Consider the following 17,639-nt stretch of genomic DNA (forward strand, 5'->3'; position numbering starts at 1 on the left):
TGTCCTTAAATTTCAGTCGACAGAACACATTAGGTCCAAATGATTTATATTTATTGTTTTTGAGATATCGAAGTTTAGATTAAACCTATTTCAGCTTTGTAACAAAACTAGTGGCTATGCTCCATGGATCATTGGGGGTTCTATTATGTATTACCACTACTACTGTAAATAAAGAGAATAATAATAATAATAATAATAATAATAATAATAATAATAATAGTTGTTGTTGTTGTTATTATTATTGTTGTTGATGATTATTGTTATTATTGTAATTCGTAGTAGTAGCATTAGCATTATTAGTATTATTACTCAGTGACAGAAAGGCATCACCTGCTCCCAAGACGCTCCTCGTGACGTCAAGACGTCGTCATCCGGGAGCCAATAGAAATCGACGCAAACCCGGAAATTCCTAGACTAGAAAAAAGACCGCCTGGATTCAATTTGAAAAGGATACATACTCTGTCAGGTTAGTCAGTGTTTATTATATTATAGAACATTACACACTAATATGAAAGGACGGCGTTTATTATGCTTTACGTTTATCCAAATAAGTTGATTTTGGTTTAAAAAAAAAAAAACGTGCCATTTTCACTTTTCTACCTCGTGGTAGTAAACACAAACAAATAATCGACGAACAGGGATGTTTTGAATAAGTAACTTACGTATTATGCAGGTGTTTTATCTATAGGAAAAAGGTCAAGAGAAGAAATCGGCTGGATAGTGTAAATATTCGGAGTAAATGTAACTTCCGGTGATTTCGTGCGGTAACGACATTCCTCAAAAAAAAATAAAATAAATAAAAATACACAGACAGGTGACAAATGAAAGAAGCCTCCAGAACATCTTCACTGTACAAGTTAGACTGTCAATTATTGTACAGTCAACTAGTGCTGGAGTGATGATCGTCCAGTAATGGCAACTCTTTCAGGGGAAAGTAGCTAATACGCGCTCAGTAGTTGCCAGATGACGTAAGGGACTGATTTGCATATTTATTTATTCATTCATCATGATCATTTGCGTTTCAAAAGGTGTTCGATGAATCAGAAAGATTTTCTAAAGACACTTAAAATAAAATACTGTTGCACAGCAAATTTAGGGTTTTGAGTTTGATCAGAATAGAAAATAATGGATAATGACTTCTTTCTAAAAGAAATAAGTTGTCTTTGGTCATGGCACCACAAACTAACTATTTATGCATTTACAAAATAGTCAAACCAACTCTTTTTATATGTTTACAAAATACTATAATCTTCTATCAAGAACACAGACAAAAAAACTCCTTGACCATGTTTACATGCGCATCCAATTCCCTTTAAGGCCTGTATTCAGGATGCAGCCTTCAGAATACGATGTTTATATGCGTACAAGAATTAGAATATTGCTGTACACATGATTGTTGTAAGTTTGTCTGAGTGGCCATTCATAAATACCTAGCCTACAGCTAAGCATCTGTTAGCACCCACAATTCCTTGTGGACTGAGCATGTGCATATATCTCCTTTCAGGGGATTTTCTGAATAAGGTGTTTACATGCAACACATTTCTGATTAAAATGGGCATAATCGAGGGTTGGGAATCGGAATTTGTTGAATCAGATTATTGTCTTAATCTGAATCGGGCAATCGGATTGCTGTGATTACATGTTAATATCAGAATAGTGATATGTATGTAAGCGTAGTCAGTGGTGTTGAGAAGTCAGGAATTAGGCATAAAAGAAATGGTTACAGAAAACAATAACAGGCTTTTGTGGCTTCTAAATGTAGCAAACGAGAGTTTAACATGAAGACGTGTGCAGTTAGGACTAACAGTGGCGATCAGTGGTTGGTTGTTGGGAACAGGGGTGATTTTAGTTGTTAGGAACATTGGTGGTTGGTTGTTGGGAACAATGGTGATTGGTGCTGTGATGTGAGCTGGAGGTGAAGGACAGTCGCCAATGTCTGTTCACTTTTTTTTTCCCCAAGGTTTAAACGTTGGTAAAACCGTATTTAAAAAGTTACAAAACCTAGTCAATATGTTGGCAAATCTGAAAGACCATAGCACTGTCATTCTCACGGAACAATTCAGTGAGCTAGTGGGTGGGGGCAGGGTCATCCTGGAAGAGACCACTCCCATCAGGATAGAAATGTTTCATCATAATCCGAAGAACTCTGTGTTTATTTGTAGTAAAACTTCCCTCTAAGAGGATAAATGAACCCAAACCATGACAGCAAAATTCCTCCACAGCATTAAAAAAATGCCACAGATTTTTCTTTAAAAATGGCCACCTCTCTGTATTTGTAAGGAGTGTTTTACCCCTTTCATTAAGCCTCTGATCTCACCAGGCTTTTTAGAGGTGAAAGTAGTGACAGCTGTCTTTTTGTCTGTTGAAACATGACCACCGTAAGAGTTCAAATCAAATGATACCTGCATGTTCATATTTTATGGATGGGCTGTGTTCTGCACAAGCTTTTGTTCTTAAGGTTTTGAGGCCCTGGTGGAAGAACATACTGCTAATTGTCCTGCTTCAAAGAGACACCATTCTGCTGGCAAAGAAAACATGTACAGTTGTTTTGAAATCTTATGAACTGCATTTACATACAGATAGGTAATACATCATAACAGTGATAGAGGGTAAATTCGGAGTGTATTTCTGCCTCATGTCCTGTGTTCCTGAGACGGGCTCCCGAGACCACAACCCTGGCCAGGGTAAAGCAGTTATTGAAGATGAATGAATGAATGAATGAATAAATAAGTAGTAAATTGTAGCTGGTAGACTCTGATGTAACTAACAGTGGCACAGAGTTTCCTATCACTGCCTCAGGAAACACGTTGTGTATTTATTTGCAGTTTTTAATTACTCTACTTACTGAAGTAAACTAAATGAGTATAACTGTGTGGCAGCATCGGGATGTTTTTGCTGCCTGGTCCATCTGCTCATTATTAAATTGCGAGATTTGTTTACATAAATGAACAGAGGGCTTTGTGGTTTCTGGGTAACATGAGAAGCCGCTTTATTTGCCTTATTAATTTCGCGAGAGTAAAAAAAGAAAAAAGAGGTTGGCGAGGGAAGGCCTGTTTTCTAGCTGTTATAATGTGAGTGATAACAGGAACTCATTTGTTTCATGGATGTTCCAAACCATTAAGGACAACTATAAATGTATTAAAAGTATATCATCTCATTATCAATAAAAATTTAGGCCTAATCATTGGAAAGTACTGTTGTATAAAAGGAATCAAACACTTTGGGATTTTATTCCTCTTTATTCCTTACTTATAATATAGCCTACATCTTTTATTTCTCTATTCTCATATGTGATCACTTTGTGAGTATTTTTTTTTATGCTGTCTGCTTTATTTGTAATTTATTCGTAGCCTATACAGATCGCTAGATTCATAATTGATTGCTTTTTGGTAAGCTGCTGTTAGTTTTCTTATTGGCAAGATAAATAAAATCTAATTAATTGGCAAATTTGGCCTATTTCTCAAGGTGTTTAGAATCATGTCTCTTGACTTTATTAATTTCCAAAACAAACAATAATTGTCTGCCAGGGAATATTGCAGATCCGTTACATATTAGACTTTGCTGGTATCTGATTACATCGACCAGCTTTAATTGGCACGTATTGCTTATTTCAAGTGTTTATTCATAGAGAGGAGCAAAATTACTTACCAAGAGAATATGGTTTCAAGCTCGAATTGAGGAATAAAGTTTACAAATAGGCTTAATAATCCTATCTTGTTTTTGCCAAGTGGTCAAGTGGTAATAGAAAGCACATAAATCCTAATTACAGCATCAGAAAGTCATATGGAACTTGAGCCAGTTGAGTGTACGCTTGTTTACGCTTTTGATTTGCTTGCTATGCACCGTTTTCCCCCCCTGCTCTCGTCAGTTGGCCTTTAATTGGCTTCACTTGGCCGAAAATGCTGCTATATCCCCTTAAAAATTGGATGATTGTGCAAGGGAAGTGATGCAATTTAGAGTAAAACATCTTGGCTTTGCTTAGTGTAGATATAACCAGGGCTACATGGTGTACTTATCACTTCTGACTTTTTAACTTGCTTATTTGTGCTATTTGGCTGCCAGACGTGCGCTGAGCTGAGGCTAGTTGACTGACACTGCTTATGCAAGCACGGCTACACTAAAGTGGACAAACAGCACATTGTTATGGCACCTTTTATAATCCACCTTTGCTAGCAGTCAAGCTACTGGTCCGAGGTGTTAATGAGTGCTCTGCTGGCAGCCATCGCACACGGCTCTTAGGAGAAGAGAGTGAGCCTCCCCCTGCTTTGGTTTGCGCTGATGGCGGTGGCTTGTTTACCATGTTAGAGAGCAGCTGACGCCAGTTTCCCTGGGGACAGCACAAGGGTTAATTGCTGTTAAAGTGGTGGTGTTGTCCCTCTCTCCTGCCCTGATGCTCCATTAGAGCTGACACTAATGAGGCAGTGCAGGGAGGACACCCTAGTGCTGGGGGACCGAGAGAGAGAGCTGGAGAGAGAGAGATGGAGGAACTGTGTTTAGGAGAGAGCGGGCTAGGTCATAGATCAAGAATGTGCCGTAGTGATGGGGAGTGTGTGTCGGATGTGTGAAACTGCTTTCCTTTAATTGGAGGTTCAGACAGGGCTGATGGCCTACATATGGTTTATCATGAGTTCAATCAGGCACTCTAGTTGGTAATATTTTTAACGTACATGGGATTGGGGTGGGCGATATGACAGCAACATCATATCGTGATATTTAATGACATTTCTACAATATATGTACAGTCCTCTCTGACAGTATTGGAACCACAAGGTTAATTCTTTCTTTTTTTTGTGCTATACACTGAAGACATTTGAGTTTGAGATCAATAGATGAATCTGAGATGATAGATCACAGTTTCAGCTTTCATTTCCTGATATTTCCATATAGATGTGTTAAACAACATGGCACCTTTTGGTGATTCTGATGATTGACTTGACCAGTCTAAAACCTTCCACCTTTTTCCCTCCATGAAGTCCTTTGCTGTGTTGGCGGTGTGTTTTGGGCCATTGTCTTTCTGCTTGATGAAGTTTCTCCCAATTTGATTGGATACATTTCTCTGTAAATTGTCAGACAGGATGTTTCTGTAGACTTCTGAATTCATTCTGCTGCTACCATCATGAGTTGCATCATCAATAAAGATTAGTGAACCCGTTCCAGAAGCAGCCATGCAAGCCCAAGCCATGACACTACCTCCACCATGCTTGAATGATGAGCTTGTATGGTTTGGATCATGAGCAGGTCCTTCCTTTCTCCACACTTTTCAATCACTTTGGTAGAGGTTAATCTTGGTTCCAGAACTTTTTTGTGGCTCATCTCCATATTTCTTTGTGAATTTCAATCTGGCTTTCTGATTCTTACTGCTGATGAGTGGTTTGCATCTTGTGGTGTGTGCTCTATATTTCTGCTCTCAAAGTTTTTTTTCAACGGTGGATTGTAATACCTTCACCCCTGCCCTGTGCAGGCTGTTGATGGTGTCACTAACTGTCGTTTTTGGGTTTTTCCTTGTCTGACCATGTCTGGATGTTGGTACACTTTCTTTTTCAGGACATTCCAAGTTGTTGTATTGGCTTTGCCCAATGCTCTGATAGATATTCCCCTCTTTGCTCAGCTTCAAAATGGCTTGCTTTTCTCCTATAGACAGCTCTTTGATCTTCATGTTGGTTTACAACAAATACAGGCAAAACCCAGGCCTCAAACCAAGAGTAGACAGTCTGAGACATTAAGTGTTTAAACAATCAATATAACAGGACACATCTGGGCGGCAAGAAACACCTGTCAGTCACATGTCCCAGTAATTTTGATCACTTGGAAAAAAATGGGTGTGTTTTTAAAAACATTTTTTTTGCCATGTTCTAAGATTAAACACATCTAGATATAAATATCAAGAAATGAAGGCTGAAATTCTGATCTGTTGTCTTCATCATATTTATCTTTTCGATCTCAAACCCAAATGGTGTAATTTTTCTTACCACCCTGAAGTTAATTATGTTCCAGCAACAGCACATCCCAAAGTGTTTTATTGTACTTGTACCACCGCGATTTGACAATGACCATTTTTTTAAATTAATGAACATGTGCTTTTTATCCAATTACAGTTACACGTTCTGTCACCTGCTTCTTTTTCTGTCCCTTGAAATTAAAAGGCCAAAAAAAAATGCAACTTATCACGTTACCAAAAACTTGAACAGCTTTACAAAGCACTGACACTGGAGACTCCTTCCATAAATATATTTTTTAATGTGTTTATGTGGAGCATCCATCATAGAAGTTCTTGTTGTTGCTAAAGAAATGTTAGCGTATTACAAAAAAAAGGCATCATTATAAACCTGTAGTTTGAATTATAGCCAGCACTGTTCTCAGAGCTGCTGTTCTAAAAAAAACTAATCCATGCTAATCAGAGCGATGTGGTATAAGTAATAACAATGACAGGCTTAGTCAAATTATGAAGTGCTGAGAGCATTAGATATTACTAGGGACATTGATCAACCATAATAGATCATCTAATATCATCATGGTGGTCTGTTTCGTATTTCTCTCTATACATGAATGTTTTGTCATGATAAGTGTGGTATAAGTAACAAGGGATATTTCAGAATAAAGGAAACACCCCTCCCCCCTGCTCACCAGAACGAACCCTCAGCTGGACAGTCATGAGTTTTTCTCCGAGCCCGTACGTTCCTGTCAGCGCGCGCAGCATTCAAGAGCAGCGGGAACGTTGGGACAGGAAGAGGAAGCGGACAGGGCGAGAGCTGGTCCAGAGTGAGCAGAGATACTGCGCAAAGCTGGACCTCATCACCACAGTGAGTGCTTCTGCACCTCATTATAGCAATCCCACAAAAGAGATGTCATCTAAAATTTGATTTTTATGAATTTAGTGATTGTGTGCTGAAATGTAAAAGCTGTACAGAAATCCAAGCTATTACTCTGATATCTGAGGTCCACTCATCTCCGCCTGAAAGTAGTACTCCTGAAGTTACACTATCACACACAATTTTCCTTCTGTGGTTTCTGACTCACCGACGGCCTTGAGCACATTCAATTCGACAGCTCATTTTATTCCTAAATGACCCGAGCGCACTGCAGCTGTTTCTGTACTCGTCGTTGTTTCCGCACGCGTCGAAACGATTAATATTTGAACCTGGAGAGCGAACACGCTGTACCGCATTATTCCTCTTGTTTTGCAGCGTGTTTTGTTAGGTAAGTGGCTGATTATTAAACCCCACGCACATTTTCATGAGAACCTATATATTCTCCTTCAGGTTTTCCCCTGCCCTTGGGTCGTGTTGAATTAGTTATGCGCCTAACCTTTTAAAAATAATTGAGGTGCCATTGATGCGAAATGCTTTCCTGTGTGTCTCAAGGGTGTGCTGGGTGTAAGGTGACACTCACAAGATGAAGAGTTATGAACGAGTGGCGTCGGAACGATTTAATTTTCTCCTGCTTCTCCTCTCTCCGTCTCCTCTCTAGTACTTTGTGGAGATTCTGAAGGCCAAAGGAACCCTGAGGCAGGACATTAGAGAGAGCATCTTCAGTTCAATTAAATCAATTCATTTAGTAAACCAGTAAGTATCCTTTCAATAATTAACTGCATATTGCTTGTGTGTGCGTGTGTGAGAGAAAGCGAGAGATGGATGGACAGAGAGTGAGGAAGACAGATCGGCAGATGGAGGGAGAAAGATGGAGCACGAGAGACAAATTGAGAGAATGAGACAGCAAGAGTGGATAGTGAGTGATAAACAGACAGGGAGGGAGTGAGAGAAAGAGAGACAGATGGATGGACCGAGGGAGACAGACAGACAGGCAGAAGGAGGGAGTGAGAGAAAGAAAGAAACATAGATGGATGGACAGAGAGAGAGGGAGACCGACCGGCAGTTGGAGGGAGAAAGATAGAGCATGAGAGACAAACTGAGAGAGTGAGACAGCAAGAGTGGATAGAGGGTGATAGACAGAGAGAGAGAGTGTGTGAGAGACAGAACATGAGACACTGATAGAGAGCGAGAGGGACAGAGAAACAGATTAAGTAAGAGAGGAATGGTTGTAGAGAGAGACTGTTGAAGGGAGAGAGACCGTCAGAAATAGAAATAAACAGACATGGAGAGAGAAAGAAACAGATGTACAAATAGACAGAGATCGAGGGAAACAGACAAGCAGATGGAGGGAGGTAGAGCAAGAGAGACAAATTGAGAGAGTGAGACAGCATGAGGGGATAGAGAGTGATAGACAGAGGGAGAGAGACCGAACATGAGACACTGATAGAGAGCAAGAGGGACAGAGAAACAGATGGAGTGAGAGAGACAGCAAGAGAGAAATGGGTGTAGAGAAAGATTGTTGAAGGGAGAGAGACGGTCAGAAATAGAAATAGACAGATAGGGAGAGAGAAAGAAACACTGAGATCACTGAGAGTGAGAGACAAAGAGGGAGACAGCAAGAGACAGACACAGAGAGAGCGCAAGAAAAAGACGAAGCAACAGACACAGAGAGCGAGAGACATACAGATGCTGAAAGACACTGTGAGAGAGTGAGACGGAGTGAGAGACAGACAGCGTGAGATAGTGCTTAAACAGAACGAGAAGGTTGTGAGTATTAATTGAGGTCTGACAGTGAAATGAAGTTTGAAAACTCAGAGTCTTATCTCTGTATTGTGTAAATTGGGATCAGGAATCAATGAAGCTCCTGCGTTTAGGCTTACAGCTGCACTTTCTCCTAACTGCACTCCTCGTCACGAACACTCTCACTATCTCACTCTATCACTCCCATTCTTCTTCATAATGACTGGCACTTATGTCCTCCAAGCAGCACACATTGATTACAGCATGTTTTAATAAATGTTGATGTTTTGAATAGAAGCACATGCATTTTTCAGGAACATTCCTACTCTCTTTACCAGCCTGGGGTTTTTTTTTTCTTTTCTTTTCTTTCTTTTTTTTTTTTTTTTTTTTTTTTTTAACCCTCCTGTAGCAGCTTGAGCTTCAGAAAGCAGCTTGTTTGCAACGAGGCCTGCTGTTTTTAATGGGGGCCGAAGCTCTCAGTACTCATTTATGAAGTCTAGTTGTGACTTGTGCGCGGGCCTTTCGGATTCTCCGCTTGAGGGAACCTCGCTTCATGACAGCCGGCCCAAATGAAAAGCCAGGCCAGGGAGAAATGAAAGGACGAAGATGAAATAACACAACGGGAGGAAGAAGAAAAGCTAGCTTGAAGTCCAGTCTGAGCATTGATCTTCCAGGGTGGGTAGAACAAACTACCAAATTAACTAAACAAGTGTCAAGAAGTCGCTCTCGTGAGCGCTGGATTTCTCTGTATGGACTATGGAGCTCTCGTGAAGAACTGTGAATTTTTTTTTTTTTTTTTTTGATGTGGTGCAGGTTTATTGCACATGAAAGCAATGCACAAGCAGCCAAATCCATCTCTTAATGTTCAATAACAAGAGAAGGAAAGCCTCCAGTTTGCTTTGTGTTTATTTTTTGTATCTTTAGGGTTTGGGGGGGAAGAGAAAGAAAAAAAAAAAAAGGACACCTACTTGAAGCTGGACTGGCATTTGCAATAGTTAATGACATGATCAGTACAGAAGCATGTCTGATAGGATCTTCTGGGTTCTAACATGATTGGATGGTGTTGGGCTCCTCTCTGACCGCGCACACATTTAGCCTTTCAGACAACGAGCAAGACGAAACCGTGACAGCAGTGAAAGGGACTCATCCTCTGGCGTGTTGATTGAGAATCATATTTGCGGTGTGAATAATGAATCACTGAGTCCCTGAGGCTCCCATCATTGCCAGACTGACGGGCTGCGGCAGCTGAATGAAGATGGAGGGCTGAGTTACAGAGGCTGATGTATTGGATAAATTGGTACTCAGTTACCATATATCATCATTAGAATCGGTTATTGAATGTCTGCGTGAGCCGTAATGCCAGCCTCTCAATTTACATCCCTGAACAGACAGTAGGGGTTGACTGATCTTGCACTTATCAGCTCGCGTGTTTAGGTGTGCATTAACATTTTGATGTAGGAAATCCATGGCTTTTCATAAATCGCAGCAACAATTTAAGTATGGCTTTAATGTGATTTTTATACCACACATTGTACATGGCACTATATATATATATATATATATATATATATATATATATATATATATATATATATATATATATATATATATATATATATATATATATATATATATATATATATATATATATATATATATATATATATATATATATATATATATATATATTCCTCTCTTTGATTATCATGAATGTGATCTTCATTGCAACCGCCCACGATTCGAGAATCTTCCAGTTTAACACCTAAGGCTTGGTGATTTATATAGCGAGTTAGATTAGGTCTGCCGTGGTTTGATTAAACTCAATCTTGGAACAGATGGTGAGTCTTGAAGGAACAAATTAAGTCAACGCATGGAGTCCACTTTAATGTAATGACTTGTTATTAGCAGTAATCATGTCTGCATGTCATTCGAAACCCTGACATGTCAGCTTAGGAGACATCTTGTTGGAACAAATAAAAAAATTTTTTTTAAAAACTGTCAATAGCTGAAGGTAAAAGTGCTTCAGTAGAAATAGCTTTAGCCTCTGACACTGGCGCACAGTGTACACTTTTTTTTTTTTGTACACTTGTCTGGCCGGAAGCTTCAGAATCTTAAGGCTGCAATCTTATTGGCTCCCTGCATTTCTGTATACGGGTTTCCAGGTAAAGAATCTTTTAAACACAAGCAACAGAGATGTCAACATCTGGGTTTAGCCATAGCATTTAGGAGACTTGTTTAGGAGCATTTAGGAGACCAGCTACATAGCAATGGGAGATACCTGAAAACAATGCTTTTCTGTCTTTCTTTTTTTTTTTTTCTTTTTCTTTTTTTTCTTCTCGTTTTTTTTTTTTTTTTTTTTTTTTTTTTTAAAGCGCACCTGTTATGGTTTTAAAACGTGCCTGATTTTGTTGTAAAGGTCTCATACATGTGTCCAAGGTCAAAAAACACTTTAATGTGCTCATAGTTTAAACTGCAGCATTACCTTTTTCCCCCCCCAGTGTCACAAATGACTCGTTCAATGATCCGTTCTAAAGGATTCATTCTAAACTCCTCCTTTCAGAGAGCATACTCTGCTCTGATTGGTCAGATGTCCCAGTCTGTTGTGATTGGTCTACTGCTGTCAGTAAAGGAAACGCCCACTACCATAACCTGTTTCAGTTCCGTCTGTTCTTGAGCAGTTGATGAACAGAGGCGGGAATTTTTGTTACAAACCTACGTAGGTTAGTACAGGAAGTAAGTCTGGAATCACTAACGACTCGTTTAAGCTGTTCAGAATCACTTCCTTCTTTTGGGAGTCAATAACTCCGTTTATCGTGTGCTTTGATTTTTGAAACTTTGCAGACGTTTTACATTCACAAAGAGCTCTATAACACACTACATGAAAGGTCATATTTGAAAAACCAGAATAGGTGCACTTTAAAGTTAATGTATTATTAAACCTATAAACCTATTCACCCACATGCACAGTGGCTTAGTGGTTAGCACGTTCGCCTCACACCGCCAGCGTCCGGGTTCGAATTCCTGTGGCTCTGTGTGTATTTGCATGTTCTCCCCGTGCTGTGGGGGTTTCCTCCGGGTATTCCGGTTTCCTCCCCCAGTCCAAAGACATGCATGGTAGGCTGATTGGCGTGTCTAAAGCGTCCGTAGTGTATGAATGGGTGTGTGAATGTGTGTGAGATTGTGTGCCCTGCGATTTACTGGCACCCTGTCCAGGGTGTACCCCGCCTTGTGCTTGATGCGCAAGGTTTCCCGTGACCCTGAAAAGGAGTAAGCGGTTGAAGATGGATGGATGTTGGCAGTTCACTACATCTCATTTGTAAAAGGTTATTGGTATAATTTTAGTTTGAAGCAGTTAGTTATGAGGTAAAAGGATATCCCTGCATGTTTGTTGATGGTCCCTCGGAAAAGTTCTGTGGTAATGTCAGTTAAACTCTCTTCCTGTGGAAGTTGCCAGGTCTAGGCCATGTTTAGTAGCGGAAAAGTACCAGACTCGCTCTCAAAAGTCCCTCTTGCAACATTACAATGCATAGTATAATTGAGATTATGAGATGATTTCAAGATTTTGAAGTTGTTCATGCGCTTCTGATGCTCCTCAGTTTGTGAAGTTTTAATAAATTATTGCCTTATTGTCTATCTATTATTTAACACTACTAATTGCTACATTTTTTACAAGCACACTTATTATTCAGTTAAGTTACTGACAAAATCATTTTCGCATGATTTTTTAAATCAATAAAGATTATTTTCTCCCTAAAATATCAAACAGTTAAACATTTATAAGAGGGAGCTTATGACTTAATGTACTTGAGTCAGCATTCAATGTTGGCCAGTTAGCTATTGTTCATAAAGCTCACCAGTATACAAGTGTGTAATCACATGATCATGCTGTAAAATATTAACTGTGTATAAATGTGCAAACAATAACCCATTTATAATACCCATAGACTGATACTGTTTATATTTATGTGCAAGTATCTGAAGTTGATTATCGTTTAACTACAATTATATAGAAAATATACTGTATAAAGAAATATCAGGCAACACAATGCAATACATACACTTCAAATATATATAAACAGTGTGTATATCCTGTCAAGTGAAAGAACTGCAGAAGCACTGAACCTGAAAGTTGTGCAGTTAAACTGCTATGTCATTAATTTTGACTTAACTCATTATTTCAAGATATTATGTCATGATTTCTCATTATTTCAGCTCAATGTTTAACACCTCAAAATCTATTGAGATTTATTGAATATTAATTTGAATATTATATAACATCATGCCTCGTTATTTCAAGATATTGCATCGAAACAATGAGGTATTAAATTATAAGGAATAAGGAAATTGCATTTAAACCCCCCCCCCCCCCCCCACAATTTGCAGTTCAGGGTTCTCATAAAGGATTACTGTAAATAGTAAATTTTTATTAATACAATTTAAAGGCCAAAGCTATCATAACAAATCATTTCCGTTTACGTTTATTCATTTAGCACACGCTTTTATCCAAAGCGACTTACAAATGAGAAAATACAAGAAAATCATACTTCATATTGTAATAGTTTCTCCAATAAGGAGCTCCCAGCTTGCACATAAACTCACGTTAACCTGCTTGCAAGTGTTGGGATTGCACAGAGACGAACATGCAGTTGAATAGTAAACATGTAAAACAGATGCAGTGACTGTAAATGTGGTGCACAAACATCTAATAATAGCTCTTATATGTAGGACGTTGCTTGTCGCCGTGGTTAGTGAACAAATGCTGTTGTTCAGCCTGATTGATGCTCTATGTATGGATCATGGTTCTAAATTGTTTTATTTTCTTTTGTTTGTGTTTTACTTGTGTGTTAACTACTCATTGGCGATCATGAATATTCATCTGTCTCAGATCTCCATGAATGAAGCCATTGTTTAGTCAAATCTGTGCCCACCCCAGATGTCACAACTGCTACAAATTAATGGGGATTAAGGCGACGCAGAAGGAATGCTAATGTTATCTTTAGCATCTTCCTGGTGGCCAAAAAAAATTAATTGCCCTCAAAAAGAAAAACCCCATAAAAATGTAATTCGTACTATCATATTTATTACAATAGCCTCTGGCTGCGAGAGGAGGGAAATGGGAAGCACAGCTTTTTCCCCGGCCTTTGCCCTTGTTATAACTCTCGGCTGCTCCAGCGTCTACTGATTACGAACAGCGGCTACCTTTGGCTTGCAACTTCATTAAAATCTATTTAAATCAACTTCAACTGCAAAAAGTGTTCTGTCTTCCTGTATGTAAGGATGTAACGTCTCAGGGAACATCATTAGGGGGGGGGAGTGAGTGAGTGTGTGTGTGTGTGTGTGTGTGTGTGTGCATGCATGCTACCTTTCTGTAAGTTTGGATAATAAGCTCCCTCACAAGAGTCAGCGCCCTCTTCCTCACATCCTTGAATTCCGTCTGCGTCTCTGTAATGTGCGTGGCAGCCGAGGCGTCTGTGTGCGTGCTGCACTTGGGTGTGTTTTGTTCCTGGATTTATGCTCTTGAAAATGCCACAGTGATGCCCTTAGGCCCAAACCCTACTGCATTGGTCTTGAACCACTGTCACAGCCAACTGTCAGGCCTTAGTCGATGCCACACAAACACTTTAATTTGCAAACAGCTCTACCTATGAACTTTGAATAACCCCCCTCATTATTATTCCACTTACACGTGCCTCAAGTTTCAAAATAGCGCTACGTTTTTGTTTGTTTTTTTGGGTTTTTTTTTTTTATTTCACTGTGGCTGTGCATGCACAATGCTCAAATGGAAGCCCCCGCTCAGGAGAAGCTGCCAGGTGAGGCTGTATTTATTTACCAACAACATCAATACACCCATGTGTTAAATGGTGCAAATATTTCTCGTACGTCTAGCATATGTTTTCAGAGTTAATTAGTGATCTGTTGATGTGCAGATCCTTTAGTCAAAAATGAAGTTAACAAAATCAAGTCAACAAAATGGATTTCATACTGACATGTTTTCCACATCCTGCCACGTCACCCCAAACACTGATGCTTATCTACAAAGCTAAAGACAAACCCCCCACCTACCTGACAAATCAAACTGCTCTGTACCATGTTCCCTCGACTCTTCATCCCGTAGGATGCAAGGAAGACATACATCAAGACTTTTCTCTGTACTAAACTATCCCTTGATGAACGAGATGCTCAGTAACTGGCTGTTTTAAATAAAGACCCACCTCTCTTCTAAACGCTTACACTGAAGACCCATAACATTAAAAACACCTGCCTAATATTATCCCTGTCGTGGTGCCAAAACAGCTCTGACCCATCGAGGCACGCATGCCACAAGACCTCTGAAGGTGTGCTGTGGTATCTGGCACCAAGATGTTAGCAGCACATCCTTTAAGTCGTGTAAGTTGCGAGGAGGAAGCCTTATCTTGCTGAAAGAGGACTGGACCAGACGGGCTAGCCTTCGCTCCCCTACGCAAATCAGTGAGCCTTGGGAGCCCATCACCCTATCGCCGGTTCAGCAGTTGGCCTTCCTTGGACCCCTTTTGATGGGTACTAACCGCTGTATTCTGGGAGCACCCCACAAGACCTGCTGTTTTGGAGATGCTCTGATCCAGTCATCTAGCCATCACAATTTTTGGCCCTTGTCCAAGTCGATCAGATACTTACACTTGTTTCCCATGTTTCTTACTTCCAATACCTCAAAAACTGACTGTTCACTTGCTGCCTAATATATCCCACCCCTTGACAGGTGCCGTTATAAAGAAATAATCAATGTTTCATTTCACTTCTTCGCTTCTTCAACTTCTCCTCAGTGGTTTTAATGTTCTGACTGATCAGTGTATACACTTGTACAAGCAAGATCTAAATTTTCCCAATTTAAAAAACCCCACCTTTGACACTAATACGTTTTCTTATTGTACTAACTCTCCTACCAACAACTTTTTTTTTAAAAAAGGGTTTTATCTTAAAGGCAGTAGACTCTAGCTTAAATCTTGGCTTATTTGTGTGGGGGTTTGGGAAAAACTTAGAAGTTGCTGTGGCTGGTTTCTGGCAAACAGCCAAAAATGATCAGTTTTGGCCAAAACAACTCGAGTTTTTCTCCCTGTAACATGCCTTGACATGTCTGCTTTAAGAATCCATAAATATCTTTCACCAAAATGACATGTAGTGGTTTTTACTTACTTGTTATTTACATATGTTGCCTGTGCTGTCTTCCTGCAGAGACCATGTTTTGTAAGGAGCAAGTTTAACAAACATCGCCAGTCTGCCTTAAAATGTCTAAAACCTTGCTGGTTAAGTTTTTATTTTAGTTTATTGTACTAACTCTCCTTTAGTTCTCATGTAGTGAGTGTCATGCTTTGCTGAAGTTGCAGTTTAATTAGTCGCTCTGGATAAAGACGCCTTCTAAATGCTGTAAAAAGATGTTTTGTGCTCGAACCAGGACGCTGCTTGGCCATCTGGAGGACGGAAGCTTTGGTGTTGGATTTGCCCAGTTCTGCCCTCACCTGCATTTCTACACCGCCTATGTCGACAACTTCCAAACAGCAAAGAAGATCCTTGCGGTAAGTTCAGCCAGACCTGCGGTGCACTTTTAACAAAATCTTGGGTTCCTAAATGAGCATTCTGTCCATTATAGTTTCATCTTCAATGTGATTTGGTTTTATCTTTGAAAGGAGGTCATCTGTTATGTAACTCTGCGGTCATGCCTGTCTATATACATTCATAAATATGTATTTGTTATAGATCTATGGTAATATGTGAGATTGACAGTATATCATTCTTCAGCTCTAATTAGTCTGAACTTTTTAAAGCTTTGGATCGTAGCTCATCAATGACACAATTTTTTTTTCGCCCGTTGTGCAAAAGAAAAGAGAAATCACTGTTGGGTCAGTAATTCAAAGATCGCCACTCAAAATGATTGACGTTTGGAGCGATTAAAAAAAAAAATAACGTCACCACCTACCTGATTAAGGCTGGTGGATGACACCCTGTGCAAACAGATCTCTCTCAGGCAAAGCCCAGTGGTACCATTAAGTCCAACACTCCCGTCTCATTAGGCCTGACTTAAGTGGGCAGCCTCCGTCAATTGGTCCCCCCCCCCCCCCCCCCCCCCCCAAAAAAAAAAAAAAAGTGCAATAGGGACTCTCTCTCTCTCTCTCTCTCTCTCTCTCTCTCTCTCTCTCTCTCTCTCTCTCTCTCTCTCTCTCTCTCTCTCTCTCTCTCTCTCTCTCTGTGTGTCTGCTAATTAGCTCCTCCTTCAGTATGGCACCTGTACCCCTGTGTATGGATGACTGATTCCTTGTTAAGCCAAATCAGGTAGCAGTTAAAGAATTATCACCACACTATTCTAATGCTAGCGAAAACTACCAGACAGGCGCCTTTTCCAAACTGGACAGAATCAAATTAAAGTGTGATTCTTGAACACGTCTTAGGAAGAGAAATGTTCCGAATGTTTTCCTCACCTATCAGCCCAGAGCTGAGGCATCACTAACATCTGCTCTTATTTATCCGTGGGAAGCCTGGAGCTTTGCCGATATTAATGTCTTAATTAAGAGAAGGGATATGTCCGCGCCAAATTGACTGATTCCCATCGATTCGGGACCGAGCTGTGTGAGTTAGCATCGATTTCCCCCACCAGGCCTACATGGCAGTAATTGCAGGAACACAGAGCAGCATGTTTGCCCTGACGCGTGACTCACACACCGGAAATCTGTCCCTCCAGATCACCACCGTGTCATTGACGTGGGGAGAGCTAATAAAGGCTCTCTTACAGATACAACGGGCAGAATTTGTGTTTAATGCAAGGGATTATAATTAGCTTATTAGATCTTGGTGTGTATTTGTTTAGTTGCTAGTTTCTTTAAGTGGTATAATCAGCCGTTTCAGCAAATGCTCTCTAAGAGATAAGGATTCAAATCTATTTTGCACACCTTTTTTTTTTCCTTTTAGCACAGAAGGGTCCAACTGAGTCCATAGTGAAATTAAGTGCTGACCAACTAGCAGCATTTATCAGTAACCAGATTTGCTCGGTGTTAATGTTGAATTTTTAAATGAAATATATCAGGATTTTGACTAAGACCTTTCCATTTGAAAGCAGTACGT

General features: G+C 39.9%; 1 protein-coding gene across 2 annotated transcripts in view; it reads left to right on the forward strand.

The window, feature by feature from the left end:
- Positions 1-400: 400 nt before the first annotated feature.
- arhgef39 (Rho guanine nucleotide exchange factor (GEF) 39) overlaps positions 401-17,639 on the forward strand; it is a 68,426-nt gene continuing 51,187 nt past the window's right edge. For both annotated transcript variants that reach the window (XM_053688371.1, XM_017493681.3), the window contains exons 1-4: positions 401-466; positions 6,628-6,800; positions 7,468-7,562; positions 15,979-16,099. In XM_053688371.1, the coding sequence (XP_053544346.1) occupies positions 6,651-6,800; positions 7,468-7,562; positions 15,979-16,099 (366 nt within the window). In that variant the 5' untranslated portion in view covers positions 401-466; positions 6,628-6,650. The remainder of the gene's footprint in view (positions 467-6,627; positions 6,801-7,467; positions 7,563-15,978; positions 16,100-17,639) is intronic.

This window comes from Ictalurus punctatus, chromosome 19 (genome assembly GCF_001660625.3).
Source record: "Ictalurus punctatus breed USDA103 chromosome 19, Coco_2.0, whole genome shotgun sequence".
In the NCBI taxonomy this organism is placed as follows: Eukaryota; Metazoa; Chordata; class Actinopteri; order Siluriformes; family Ictaluridae; genus Ictalurus; species Ictalurus punctatus.